This window comes from Geotrypetes seraphini, chromosome 6, assembly GCF_902459505.1.
Source record: "Geotrypetes seraphini chromosome 6, aGeoSer1.1, whole genome shotgun sequence".
NCBI classification, from domain to species: Eukaryota; Metazoa; Chordata; class Amphibia; order Gymnophiona; family Dermophiidae; genus Geotrypetes; species Geotrypetes seraphini.
Window position 1 is genome coordinate 154,554,567 of NC_047089.1, and position 13,983 is coordinate 154,568,549.

Here is a 13,983-nt window from a genome sequence, read left to right on the forward strand (position 1 = left end):
TCCTGCTCACATTAAATTTTCTAAGTACATATATCCTATGAAATATACATATGGTAAAGACACAAAAAGGTCAATCAGAACAGTAATCAAGTAATGGTTTCCATATATCATAATATTTAGACATTAGATGAGATTTTTCAGCGTAGATTTTTTCATATTTACCAGTGTTACAAAGAGTATTCCACCACATGTGGAACTCAACTTTAGTGAGATCCTTCCAGCAATATAAAATTGTTTGTAAGGCTAGCGCCAACATAATGGTAAGTAAACATTCTGAGGGTTTAGATATGGGGGTGGATAATGACTGACTCATACCAATGAATATGGCAGGTGACCTTGTTTCTTGTATCTGAAGAACTGCACAAACAGTTTCCCAAACTCTATCCCAAAATATTTGGACGTGTGAACAGGAGAAAAGTAAATGTTCCAAGGAGCCCTCATCTGAGTTGCAAGACCAGCAGAGAGGGGATATTTTTTTGTCAATTTTATGGGACAATTGTGGGGTCCATACAGCTCTGTGAATCACAAAGTAAATAGATTGCAATAGGGAAGCTGAGCGAATGGATTTGAAGAAGATCTTCCAGAGCTCTTCCCAATCAATAGCATCGGATGGGAGATTGAGTTTGTAAGTCCATTTCTGTTCTAGTTCCGTAGATCCAGGGAAAGCTGTCATCTGCAGTATTTTATACCATATTGATGCGGTAAGTATCTGTCCGTTGTTCTTATGTAGAAAACTTCGTAGACCAGAGTCAACATTGGAAGTGAGTATCTTAGGTATGGCATTTCGAATGCAATGCAGAAGTTGTAGCCATCTGAAATGTTGAGTAGCAGGAATTCCTTTGTTCTCAACAAGTAGTTGAAACGGGGTCCAATCAGCTGCAGTCATTAAATCTTGCACAGTCCAAATGTCACAACCCTGCCATTCTTTCCAGGATACAATTGAGTTTTGGATTTTAAAGCGATCATTCCTCCAAATAGGAATCAGGGTCGATGTTTCCCATTTATCCTTAAAAGTTAAGTCAAGATTATGGATGGCTGATTTATATGCTTGAAGAATAGGATCAGTGGCATCTGTTTTAGGCAGTAATGCACCCGCCAATAGTTGAAGTCTATGTTCCCCATATAGCTCACGTTCAATCAGTATCCATGTTGGAGGATCAGGATCTCTATTCATAAGGTAATGCCCCAGCGACCATTGTCTCATGATGAATGCATTATGGTAGTGAGTAAATGACGGAAAGTTAACCCCTCCAGATTTACGTGGAGCCTTCAATTTGTTTAACGCAATGCGTGGTTGTTTAGAGTTCCATAAAAACTTCGTGAGTATGGAATCAACTTGTTTGTAAAAATGAGAGGGCAATTGAAATGGAAGCATGTAAAGTATATAGTTGATTTTAGGGGTCAACATCATCTTGATGGTCTCAAGTCTTCCCCACCAGGTCAGCGTCAGGGGAGACCATTTAGTTACTGTCGATTTAAGAATTTCCAGGAGATGAGCACAATTTAGTTGTATAGATTCAGCTATGGTAGGACCAAAGAGCACTCCTAAGTATTTCATAGAGGAAGAAGACCATTTAACCCCATGTGATGTTATGTCAAATTCAGCAGCCGGGCAAGTGATCGACATCACCTCTGTCTTGCCCGTATTCAATTTATAACCTGATACCGCAGCATATTCCTTGATGGTTTCCAGCAGGTGAGGGAATGAAGCAGGGGTCATGTACAGCAGAACATCATCTGCGTACGCCGATAATTTGAGTTCATGACTTTCCATCTTTAGACCGGTAATCCTCGTATCGTGACGTATATTTTGTAACAAGGGCTCGAGTGCCAGATTAAAGAGGAGTGGCGAAAGGGGGCACCCCTGTCTAGTTCCTCTAGTTGGATGAAAAGGTGTTGATAGGCGACCATTGACATATGTTCTGGTGGAAGGCTTGAAATATAAAATCTTAACTTTGGTAATGTAATGCTCAGAGAAACCATACCAGCGCATTGTTTGGAAGAGGAAAGGCCATTCAATACGGTCAAATGCCTTCTCAGCATCTAGCCCTACTGCGAGAATGTCCTGATGCTGGGCATGTGCATGTGTAAGAACGTGAGAGAAGGTACGTGTATTCTCACAGGAGTATCGACCATTAATGAATCCAGTTTGGTCTGCTGATATAAGTTTAGTGATGATTTTTTGCAACCGTGTAGATAATAATTTGGCGTAGATCTTCGCGTCTACATTAATTAATGACAATGGTCTGTAGTTGGATATGATTTTCTTATCCTTATCCGGTTTGGGGAGGACAATAATTGTCGCCTCTGTGAATGATCCAGCAGCTTCACCAGTTTCCATGAGGTGTTCAATAAATTGTAAGAAATATGGAGCCAGAACATCCTGGAACTCTCGGTAGTATTCCACCGTCAGTCCGTCTGGTCCTGGAGTTTTCTTGAGTGCCATAGATTTTATTACTGATGAAATTTCTGCAAGGGTTATTGGTTCATCCAATATGTCATTGTCGTCTGAGGAAAGACAATTGTGCGGAATATGTTCTAAGAATTCCTTAGTTCTGTGTGGTGATTGGATTTCTGATGTATAAAGAGTGCGATAGTATTCCATGAAGGCTTGGGATATGTCTGTTGGATCAGTGATGTCGTCGCCTGTATTCACTTTGATGGCCGCAATAGTGGATTTTTCTCTGCGTCCTTTAAGATATTTGGCCAGTAGTGACCCACATTTATTGTTCCCTGCAAAATATGATGCTGATTGCTGCATTATCTCCTGCGACGCTCTGTGGCTCAATAGAGAATTATAGCGAAATCTCGCTTTATTTAGTTGAATCAATATGGAAACATCAGTAGGTGTGTTCTGATGATTGTTCTCCAAAGTTAATATCTCACGTTCTAGGAGACTGGTCTTCTCTTTCAGTTGTTTATGTTTATGTGCTGTGTAGGTAATGGTAATACCTCTGATATATGCCTTGAAGGCATCCCACCAACATATCCAGGTAGTGTGTTCAGGTTTATTATGTTGAAAGTATTCTTCTATCCTGGATTTCATCAGGGTGCAAAAGTGTGAATCCAGTAGCAACGAGTTGTTAAAGCGCCATTGTTTAGGTAAAGGTGAAGTCAAACAACATTTGAGTGAGATAGTAATGGCTGCATGATCTGAGACACAGATAGGAGAGATATCAGATTTAACAACTGAATTTGTGAGAGAGGCACTGATCAGAAACATATCAATACGTGAGTATGATGAATGTGGGGGGGAGAAAAATGTGTAAGAATTGTCATTAGTATGCATCTGTCTCCAGATGTCAAGGAGTGAGGAATCAGTGATTAGATCTTGTAATGCGTACCAAGCTTTGGTTTTTTTGTAGGCACAGTTAGATTTTCTGTCTCTTAGTGGGTTCAGTACCATATTAAAGTCTCCCGCTAGTATCACACGTGAGTCTATGTCTTCTAGTATTGTTGCTTTCAGTTCATGAAAAAATTCAGGTTTATCAATATTGGGGCCGTAGATGTTCAACAGGCAATAAGTCTCACCTGCTATATTAAATTTAACTTTGACCCATCTTCCATTAAGGTCTGTAGCTGAAGAAATTATTGTGAGGTCTGGTCTGTTGCGGATTAAGGTGATTACCCCTCCCTTACGGTCATAAGCAGGAGAGTAAAAAGGATTCAAAGACCATGAGAAATGGACTTTCGATGAGAGTTCCTTATTAAGATGAGTTTCCTGAAGCATAACTATATCAGGATTAAATGTGTCTATATATGTCTGGATTTTTTTCATTTTCACTTTATTATTGAGACCCTTTGTGTTCAATGAAATGATATTAAAAGACATTGTAATGTTGTGGTATAATAACATATACAAGCAGGCATTCACATATGCATATTAATGATGGAGAAAATGTCACAGAGCTGGTATCAAACCATACCATTATACATGTTCTGAGCAGTTCATGAGAGAGCCATAACAATTCTATCTGTAAGGTGTACATCTGGTAAGCTATGGTGCAGAAGAGTGCACCTCTATAACACAGCGTGAGTACAGCTAAGTTAACAGAGAGGCAGAGAGAGAAAACCAAAACTCCCAATCTTGTCAGTATTTTTAACAAGCAAACGTAACTTATCACATCTCTATATAAGCATGAGCAATGCAAATAGTGGAGTGAGCAGACACCACATAGTCTATGGTGAAAGCAAAATCCATAAACAAATACAAAGCAGCAGCTAAACAGTTAAATGAGATTCTATGAGACACTGAGGCATACCAGAAAAATCATGGGGCCATTCAAACCTGATTAATCGGTGTTGGTGAATGGAGTTCAATGTATGTAGCCAGCTCTTCCGGGACAGTAAAATCTTTAGTTTGGTTGTTTAATGTCACTCTTAGTCGTGCTGGATACATCATGCCGAATCTAGCATTCAAAGCTTTGAGTTGTGGCCTGTAGGAGAGGAGCTGTTTGCGTTTAGAGGCTGTGGCCTTGCTCAGGTCAGGGAAAAACAGTATTGTGGCTCCCTCATGCTGAATCGGAGATTTTATCTTTGCTTTTTGAAGGATATCCAGCACATGTTGGTATCTCAGCAATTTGAGTACAATTGGTCTGGGCCGGCGGTCAGCAGGCATACGGGAAGAGGGTACTCGGTGAGCTCTTTCTATTTCAAAATCACGTTGAAAGGTGATGTCAAGCAGTTTGGGCAGCAATGTTTCAAGGTGCTTTATTAGATCACAGTCACGCACATTTTCTGGAATACCTAATATGCGCAAGTTACAGCGTCTGGAGCGGTTATTACTATCTTCCAGCTCTTGTTCTAGCAGATTTATTCTGTTAGTTTGTCTGCGGAGCTCAGTGATTTGTACAGAGGACGCCTCCATCTTGGATTCGAGTGTGGAGACACGTGTTTGCATGTGGGTAAAATCGGCAGTTAAAGCAGACAGTTTTTCATTTATTTCGTCTGTGCTCGTTTTAGTGTCTGCTGCCAATTCTTTTAATTCTCTTAACTCGTTTAAAATCTCGCGATTTGTGTCCTCCGATGTGGCAGGAAGTGGTGTCTTAGACGGGGACACGGGGTCTGGCTTGTGCCGTTTACCCACCTTTTTATCTGCCATCGCTGATGTTTGGAGCTTGCAATGTTGGTTTTAATTATACCCCACAACTTTATGATCAAGTGCGATCGTTCGATTCTTGAATTGCTCAGATTATTTCGCCGTTTGCTTCGTTTTAAGGCAGGAGATTAAGGGAGCTGTGGTCTTATGCTGCCATCTCGTGTGGGCTCAGCAGCGCCCCCCAGAAATCAGATTTTTAATTCTGTTAGAGCAAACAATTTGTACTGCAACAATCCAAACCCCTTGCTTTCGTGTAAACATTTTTTTTTTTTTTAATTACAGAACTTCAAACATGTAACTCTTGCAGACTGCTTAAATACACATGACATGAAAAATTGGCCATTATCAACATTTTGGATCTACTATATAGTCATCTTTTCCCAGATGTAAAAGATGAGAAAATTGACTTGACTAGTTTGAAAAAATGTGTCAAATTGGGACAGGATATAGTGCTTTAGGAAAGATTTAGTTTATTTAATGTTGATTGTGGTTATGAATATTTGCTATACTAAGTGTTCTGCCCTGACATTTTGTATCCGAACTGCTTTTTGTATTTTCTTGCTTAATGCTCAATAAAAATTATTGAACTAAGGAAATGAGAGAATTGCTTAGCTCTCATTTTAAGACACTTCTGGCTCCTGCTCTCTACGAGATTCTAATGAGATTCTCGGTGTCTCTGAGAATCTCATTAGAATCTCGGAGAGAACGGGAGCCAGAAGACCTTGAGCATGCTGGTTCTCGGGGGTGGGGTAGGAGAAGCGGTTCCCGGGGGTGGGGTGGAAACGCGCCAGTGGCCTCGGTGGTGGGGTCTTTTTAGGATGTGGGGTGGTTTTGGTGGGGTGGGGTGGAAGCGCATTAGTGGCCTCGGTGGAGGGGGGGGGGGGATCGTTTTGGGATGTGGAACGAATCATGCGAGTTTCCCTTACTTTCTATGGGGAAACTCGCTTTGATATACGAGCACTTTGGTTTACGAGCATGCTTCTGGAATGAATTATGCTCACAAAACAAGGTTCCACTTCTAATGGTGAACAGTTAAACATGGTGTTTCTTTGCAATTTATGCAAAATAGCTATTTGCTGATGCTAACAAATTAGAAATATATATATATATATATATTTTTTTTTTTTTTTTTCTTTTTAAATATATAAAAGTGAGTATAGCAGGTATCAAAATTTGAATACCTTTCAGTCAGTACTTGGTAATACCCCTTTGATAGAATTTTTCTTTTAGCTAGCTAATAGTAAATAGAGTTGTGTCCCTTGGCTGTTTGCCAGCCAGTAAACTAATTCCTCTTCTACAGCTTGATTATAAATACATCAGTATTGTAAAGTAACTCACAATGATATAAATGAGCACCATTGATCTTTTGGGAGTAATTGTGACAGCAATGGGGTCATCTGACCAGATTGCAATAAAAAATCATCAGGTACAGCAGCTGTTGCCAAGTACCTTGTTTAGATGGCATATTAGTTTGTGGAATGAAGCGAAACGACTAGAATGACTCACCACGGATGATTTCATTTTCATATGCATACAGTTGCTATAATCTTCGGAGAAGGTGTGGAAAAGATGTTCTAAAAGGGCTTTTTTGTAACTTGTATTACTGTCAAAGGTTTAAGAAAGACATTTTTGACTTTTCAGTGAACTTGTAGATTAACAATTTGATGTTAGTGGAGCTTTGCATAACCATCTACGGTAGTTAATTTATACTTGCATCTGTAGTTCTCCGATAAGGCATATAATAATAATAATAATTTTATTCTTATATAGCGCCATACTGAAAAAGTTCTAGGCGGTTCACAACAAGGTGAGCTAATACATGGGATACAGATAAAATACAAATTAGAATAATGGACTTAAAAACAGATAAAGACAGAAAGCATTTACAATATAATGCAGAAAATACCGGCATGGCAGGGAAAGAAGTAATACATAGAACAGATAAAATACATCAAGTTGAATATAAGGAACATGATTGAAAAAATGAAGCAGAATGCTTTAAGATACCAGATTAAATAATGGGCAAAATCCATTTTGTGCAACGTAAGACAACAAAGTAGAATGTATGTAGTGAGCACTGTAAACATGCAGAGCAAAATGAAAAGGTCTTATCACATGGGACCATATTTGTTGTTGCCTTTTTTTTTTTTTTTTTTTTTTAATATGTTTATTAACAGTGAAGTTACACAAATAGCCAGGAGTCAACAATTCCGGAACAGACAAGCAAATACCGCAAGGTATACAAGAGCAGCTGACAAAGTCTAAGGAAATCAAAATACGAGAACCCCCAGTACAGGCCATCAGCAGGAAATACGAGAAGTGTCCCCACCTAGAGTCAGTGCAAACCCCACCTTTTACATTTTCTCCCAAACGTCCAAAAAAGCCACCCCCCAGACCCCACTCGAAAGCCCACTCACTGAGCAAGCATGAAACTTCTTTAATATAACATATTTGTTGTTGGATTTGTTTGGCATCTTATACAAAGTGCTTTTGTCTTACCACAAATTGTGTAGATTCCATGCTTACTGTGCTTTGCAATGCCAAATACTCTTTTCTGCTTGATGGAACCTGTAAATTTGCAGTCCCAAACCAGAGGCAACTATTGAGCTAAAGGAGCATCCATCCCTTCCTGTGGTTGAACTAGTAGAAGGTACTTAACTGGAGCGGGTATATATTCTTGCAATCCACCCACCTCCCCTAGTTGACTTCTTAGCTTTGTTACTGACTTATAGGTCCCATGAGCCACTGTCAGGCGAGAATGCATCGGCATGCACGCAGTATGTGCTGTACCTTAAAAAACTTAGCTGCAATGCACTTGATAGTATTCATACCAGGTTCCATGGATAATGTCAGCTTCACATGTGAGAATATATGCCTGCTGTCCTTGGAGAACACCTGCTACTTTCTCTGGCTAGCAAAAAGCCAAGGACCTTCCTTTGTTTATTTTGTGGCTCCCAAAAAGGGGGTATATGTATAACACTCATCCTAGATCTCAAGAGAGTTAATGCTGAGTCCAGCATTTCTGCATGGAAACCTTGTGGCCATTAATATCCTTAGTTCATCCAGGCAAGTTTCTGACTTCATAGATTTACCGTAGTCATACGCTGAAATATGGCTCTCTGTCAAATCATTTTACATTTGATTCTTTGAACAAATTTGAGATTGTTGCCTTACCTCTTGGGAACTGTACGGCACTTTTATTGGAAGGCCATTTGCACATCCCTACTTTTTGTGTTTCCTTCTGGTTTTCTACAGGGTGGTCTTGTTTTTTGGTTAGATACTTAACCTCCACCTTGCCATTTGGGAACCCCATAAGTGCATGTCTATGTATTGAACAGACACTTCAGTTCCAGGTCCTCCCTTTTGACTTGGCTGTGGTACCCAACACTTTCCAAAATCATGGTAATGGTCACGGATGTCACAAGATGCAAGTCTTCAGCTCAACTTCCAGTGTTATCATTTCCGATGGTATAACGTCACCTGCTAGCTGTATTCATAATGACCAATTCGTAAAAAGCACACCATTCCACCCTTTTATTGAAGCCCTTGGGTCAAACTTAGTTGGAGAGTGTATTTTGTTACTAATTAATTATTACTTGTGTGACAATTGTCCAGTTACTGTCAGGTAGGTCTCGGGATAGGGCTGGAACATATTTTGGTATCTGTGCTAGTTATGCTGGAGCCTTCATACCTAACCGGGTAGGTTATTAAGATGGACTTGGAAAAATCCACTGCATATTTCTAGGATAAGCAGCATAAAATCTGTTTTGGGGATTTTGCCAGGTACTTGTGACCTGGATTGGACACCGTTAAAAACAGGATATTGATGATCTATCCCAGTATGGCAATTCTTATGTTCTTATATTCTACATAGGACTGCTTTTTATGTGGTCCTATCTTTGTCAATTAGGTATTCACCTGCATAAGTTCAGGTTGACTGAAGATCTACATATTCAATCCCAGTCCTTAGATGTGACCCAGCATTGAGTATCTGGGTCTGATTCAGTCCATGGCTGTTGGTGGCTGAATATTGCCTGCAATAGTACTGCCCGATTTCCAATTTGAATTGATTCATCGATTCGAATCGGGTGAATCGATTCAAATCGATTTGCTTTTTAAAAAAAATTGGCCTCCCAATTCGGTGACTGACACTCCTCCCCGTGCCTTGCTAAAGCAGGAGCGGCAGCGCTGCCTCTTGCTAGCTGTCCACTGCCGCTATCGCTTTAGGGGGGCGATGGGGGAGGATTGGTCAGGAAGGCTTGCATCCTCCTCCTCCAAAGGCCTGCATGTTCTCCCAGCTTCCCCGCTCTTACCTTAACATAATACGGCAGCCTGTAGGATTGTTGGTGCTGTAGTGATCCTTGCAGCTGCCGTCGTCATCAGCAGCACGTTCCCTCTGCCGCGGTCCTGCCCCTCCTCTGACGTCAGGGGCAGGATCGTGGCAGAGGGAATGTGCCGCTGATGATGACAGCAGCTGCAAGGATCGCTACAGCACCGGCGATCCTGTAGGCTGCTGTATTGTTAAGGTAAGAGCAGGGAAGCTGGGAAGAACATACAGGCCTTTGGTGGGGGGGGAGGGGGGAGGCTAGGCCTTCAGAATGTGGTTGATGCAGGCCTTCAGAATGTGGAGTTCTGAAAATGCTGCCAAGGGTCCCAGGTACCTTAAGTCCCTTGCCCTAAAAATGTTGCCTAGCTTCCCTGAGCGAAGTTGTCCCTAGTAGCTAAGCTCATCAAGAACTTGGGGAAGCTGGGGGAACATGCTGGCCTTCAGGGGAAGCTGGGGGGAACATGCAGGCCTTCAGGGGAAGCATGCAGGCCTTCAAGGGGGGGGCAGGCCTTCAGGGGAAGCTGGGGGAACATGCAGGCCTGGTGTAGAAGTACATGGGGGAAGAAATAATGGGTCTAAAAACAGAGGAGAGGGAGAGAGATGGTGGACAATGGGGTTTAGGGAAGGAAGGAACAGAAAGGGAGGGAAGTTGGACAAAAGGGATGGTGTGGAGGGGGTGGGAGATAGAGATACTGGATAAGGAGGGTAGTAGGGAAGAGAAAGGGAGAGCTGGTGTACCTCTGGGGTGGTGGGATGCTGGATGAAGGGTAGTTTGAAAAAAGGAGAGATGGTGGATCAGGGGATGGTGGGGTCCATTGCTGCAGGGATGGAGATGAAAAAAAGGAAAGATGTCAGACCTCCGGGGAAGGGAAGGGAAACGGAAGGGGAGGACAGAGATGGAAGATGGATGGTTAGCACCGAGAAAGAAGAAAGAAGGAGACCTTGATCAGAAGACATCCAGAGCCTGGGACCAGCATGATTTGAATAATGACCAGACAACAAAATGTAGAAAAAATAATTTTATTTTCTGTTTTGTGATTGCAATATATCGGATTTAAAATGAAAAAAGAAGCATTTATCAACTATAAACATTTTGGGAAAAGGGAGGCAAAAGAAGACTATCTGGCCAGATCTAAGGCTGTCAAAAAGGCAGTCAGGGAAGCCAAACTTCAAACAGAGGAAGATCTAGCACGGAACATTAAAAAAGGGGACAAATCCTTCTTTAGGTACATTAGCGACAGGAAGAGAAACAAAAATGGAATAGAACGCCTTAGGCAATCAGATGGAAACTACGCAGAATCTGATATTGCCAAGGCAGAACTGCTAAACGAATACTTTTGCTCAGTATTCACCTGTGAAGCACCGGGAAATGGTCCACAACTGCAAATAAGAGATAGCCAAAATGACCTGTTTCGTGATTACGAGTTTACACCTAGTAGCGTCTACCACGAACTTTCAAGACTCAAAGTAGACAAAGCCATGGGGCCAGACAATCTACACCCCAGGGTACTCAGAGAGCTGAGTGAAGTTCTGGCTGAACCACTATCCGTACTCTTCAATCTTTCCATGCGCACAGGAAAGGTACCTCTAGACTGGAAAACAGCTAACGTAATTCCACTCCACAAAAAGGGCTGCAGAACGGAGACAGGAAATTATAGACCGGTGAGTCTCACATCCATAGTGTGCAAACTCATGGAAACACTGATCAAACAGGAACTTGACAAAATTCTAGACGAAGAAAATTTACGTGATCCTCATCAACACGGATTTACCAGGGGAAGGTCCTGCCAATCTAATCTGATTGACTTCTTCGATTGGGTGACCAATCATCTGGATGCCGGTGAGTCCCTTGACGTGATATATTTGGACTTCAGCAAAGCTTTTGATAGCGTCCCACACCGCAGGCTGTTGAACAAACTAAAATCGATGGGATTAGGAGATACATTCACTACATGGGTAAGGGATTGGCTAGATGGTAGGCTTCAAAGGGTGATGGTAAACGGTACCCCCTCCAAAACGTCAGCAGTGATGAGTGGAGTACCTCAGGGCTCCGTCTTAGGGCCGATTCTATTCAATTTATTCATAGGAGATTTGACCCAAGGACTTAGAGGAAAAGTATCACTGTTTGCCGACGATGCCAAACTATGCAACATAGTTGGCAAAAGCAGTGTGCCTGACTTTATGACGCAGGACCTAAAACAGCTTGAACAGTGGTCATCAACTTGGCAGCTGGGCTTCAATGCTAAAAAATGTAAGGTAATGCACCTAGGCAAAAAAAATCCACACAGAACTTACACACTAAATGGTGAAACCTTGTCCAGGACCACGGTGGAACGTGATTTAGGAGTGATCATTAGCGACGATATGAAGGCTGCCAATCAAGTAGAGAAGGCATCGTCCAAGGCAAGACAAATGATGGGCTGTATCCGTAGGGGTTTTGTCAGCAGAAAACCTGAAGTCATAATGCCGCTGTACAGATCCATGGTGAGACCTCATCTCGAGTATTGTGTTCAATTCTGGAGACCACACTACCGAAAAGATATGTTGAGAATTGAGTCGGTTCAGCGAATGGCTACCAGGATGGTTTTGGGGCTCAGGGAACTCACGTATGAAGAAAGGTTAAAAAAACTGCGGATGTACTCACTGGAGGAGCGAAGAGAGAGAGGGGACATGATTGAGACCTTTAAGTATATTACTGGGCGTATAGAGGTGAAAGATGATATCTTCAGTCTTATAGGGCCCTCAGTAACCAGAGGTCACTCGCTGAAAATCAGGGGAGGGAAATTTCAGGGTGATGCGAGGAAGTACTTCTTCACTGAAAGGGTGGTAGATCATTGGAACGAGCTGCCTCAGAGGGTGATTGAGGCCAGCAGCGTGTTAGATTTCAAGAGAAAATGGGATATTCATGTGGGATCTCTGAGAGAGTAGGAGTCAGGGGGTGGGTCATTGGTATGGGCAGACTCGATGGGCTGTAGCCCTTTTCTGCCGTCAATTTCTATGTTTCTATGTTTCTATGTTTCTATCCTGCCAGAGCTGGTGTTAGATCATGAACGTGAGCTAGGATTTAACAGAGAGGCGAAGCCTTTTTTGTTTATTTTGTTTACACCACCGCAGTGTGGGTAGGATAGGGCAAAGAGGGTGAAGAGGCTATAAAATAAACCTACCAGGATGTTTGGAAAAAAACCCCAAAAACACCCAATTGGGCAGGAAAATCGAATCAAATTGAATCGAAAAATCAATTCAGTAGGCTGAATCGAATCGAATCAAAATTTTTTTTTCTAAATCAGGCAGCACTATTCTAAAACCAGTACAGAGAAAGAGGCAATGGAGGCGTCTTATCAGCCAAAAGGAATATCTTTATTCAAAATTAAAAGTCCCAACTAGGATCCAAGTTTCGGCGTATTAGAACAACACCTTCCTCAGGGAATACTAACACGGAGTGAACTTTGGCGCACTTATAACAAAAACCGCTAAAATGTACTGAGAAATGTTTGTTAAATATAGCATGGCCTCTATTTCAAAAATCATATCCATAGTTGATTAACAGAATGCAGGGCCCGTGTTAATCATGCTAAGGTCCCAGTGCAGAAATTAGGCAGGGGATCCCAAATACAATCTGTAAGCTCGCTCTCATTCAGCTTGGCAGGCTTGGAATAATTGCTCTAATAGTCATCCCTCTTTGGCAACTTGCCCCTTTCCTGCCCTCCATATAGCTAGCCTGGATAGAACGAATAAGTATGTTTAAAAAAAAAAAAATTGTTTTCCTGAATAAAATTTAATTTAAAAGGTTTTTAGATATAAAAGTTACATAACAGAAGGTACTGTAAAGGTCTTATGGACCTCAAACTATAAATTAGTGTGTCACAGCTTATAGTAAGCAATTTCCACTATGCCTGCTTGGAATTCTTTACCTCAGGATATTAAAGTACAGTGTCCAAAGGGACCTCAGTAGAGTGGAATGTGTACAGTTGCTGCTAGTGCACATTGGTTGGTTGAAGCCTGGCAGTTCAGGCATTCAGTAGTTGAACTTAATGAGAAGGAAAAGCAGCAGTGCTATCGGAAAGCTTGTGCAACTGACTTGAAACTCTGGAAGTAAATCACTGAGACCCTGGGTGTTTTTGACGGGGATAATTGCCACGTTTTATGAACAGAGGAATTTGTGAATTCTATTAGAAAGGATGGCATTCCAGAACAGAGGGCAAGCGTACATGATTCCCGAAAATTCAGAAATTCAACATGTTATGGTTGCTCACGACTATCAGAATGAGAGAAATGACATCGAAAGCGAGAAACCTGTATCAAACTTGCAACGTAGACGCAGTGACGTGAAAATGTACAAAGAATTGTGCGATTTTTATGCAAGATTGTAAGTTAAAATTTTGGAGATTGCGGTTCCAAAATTGCATTGCTGATGTTTGGGCTCATATGATAGTGTGTTCTTAGAATTGTTTTATGCCGATATTTTAAAACTGAGGTTCACAGCCTAAAAGCCGGTAGTATAATGGTAACTGTGTCCAACATTTATAGTAATTCTTGAAATGCTATAGATTAATACAGT

At 41.5% G+C, this 13,983-nt stretch overlaps 1 protein-coding gene across 3 annotated transcripts in view; it reads left to right on the top strand.

The window, feature by feature from the left end:
- The window catches only part of LIMS1 (LIM zinc finger domain containing 1), a 111,129-nt gene that overhangs the window by 27,648 nt on the left and 69,498 nt on the right, over positions 1-13,983 (top strand). The window contains exon 1 of one of the 3 annotated variants that reach the window (XM_033948866.1): positions 13,460-13,791. The exons of 1 other annotated variant lie outside the window; for it this stretch is intronic. In XM_033948866.1, coding sequence (XP_033804757.1) covers positions 13,604-13,791 — 188 coding nt within the window. In that variant the 5' untranslated portion in view covers positions 13,460-13,603. Of the gene's footprint in view, positions 1-13,459; positions 13,792-13,983 lie in introns of those variants that run through there. One more of the 3 variants, XM_033948865.1, reaches the window with a different exon arrangement.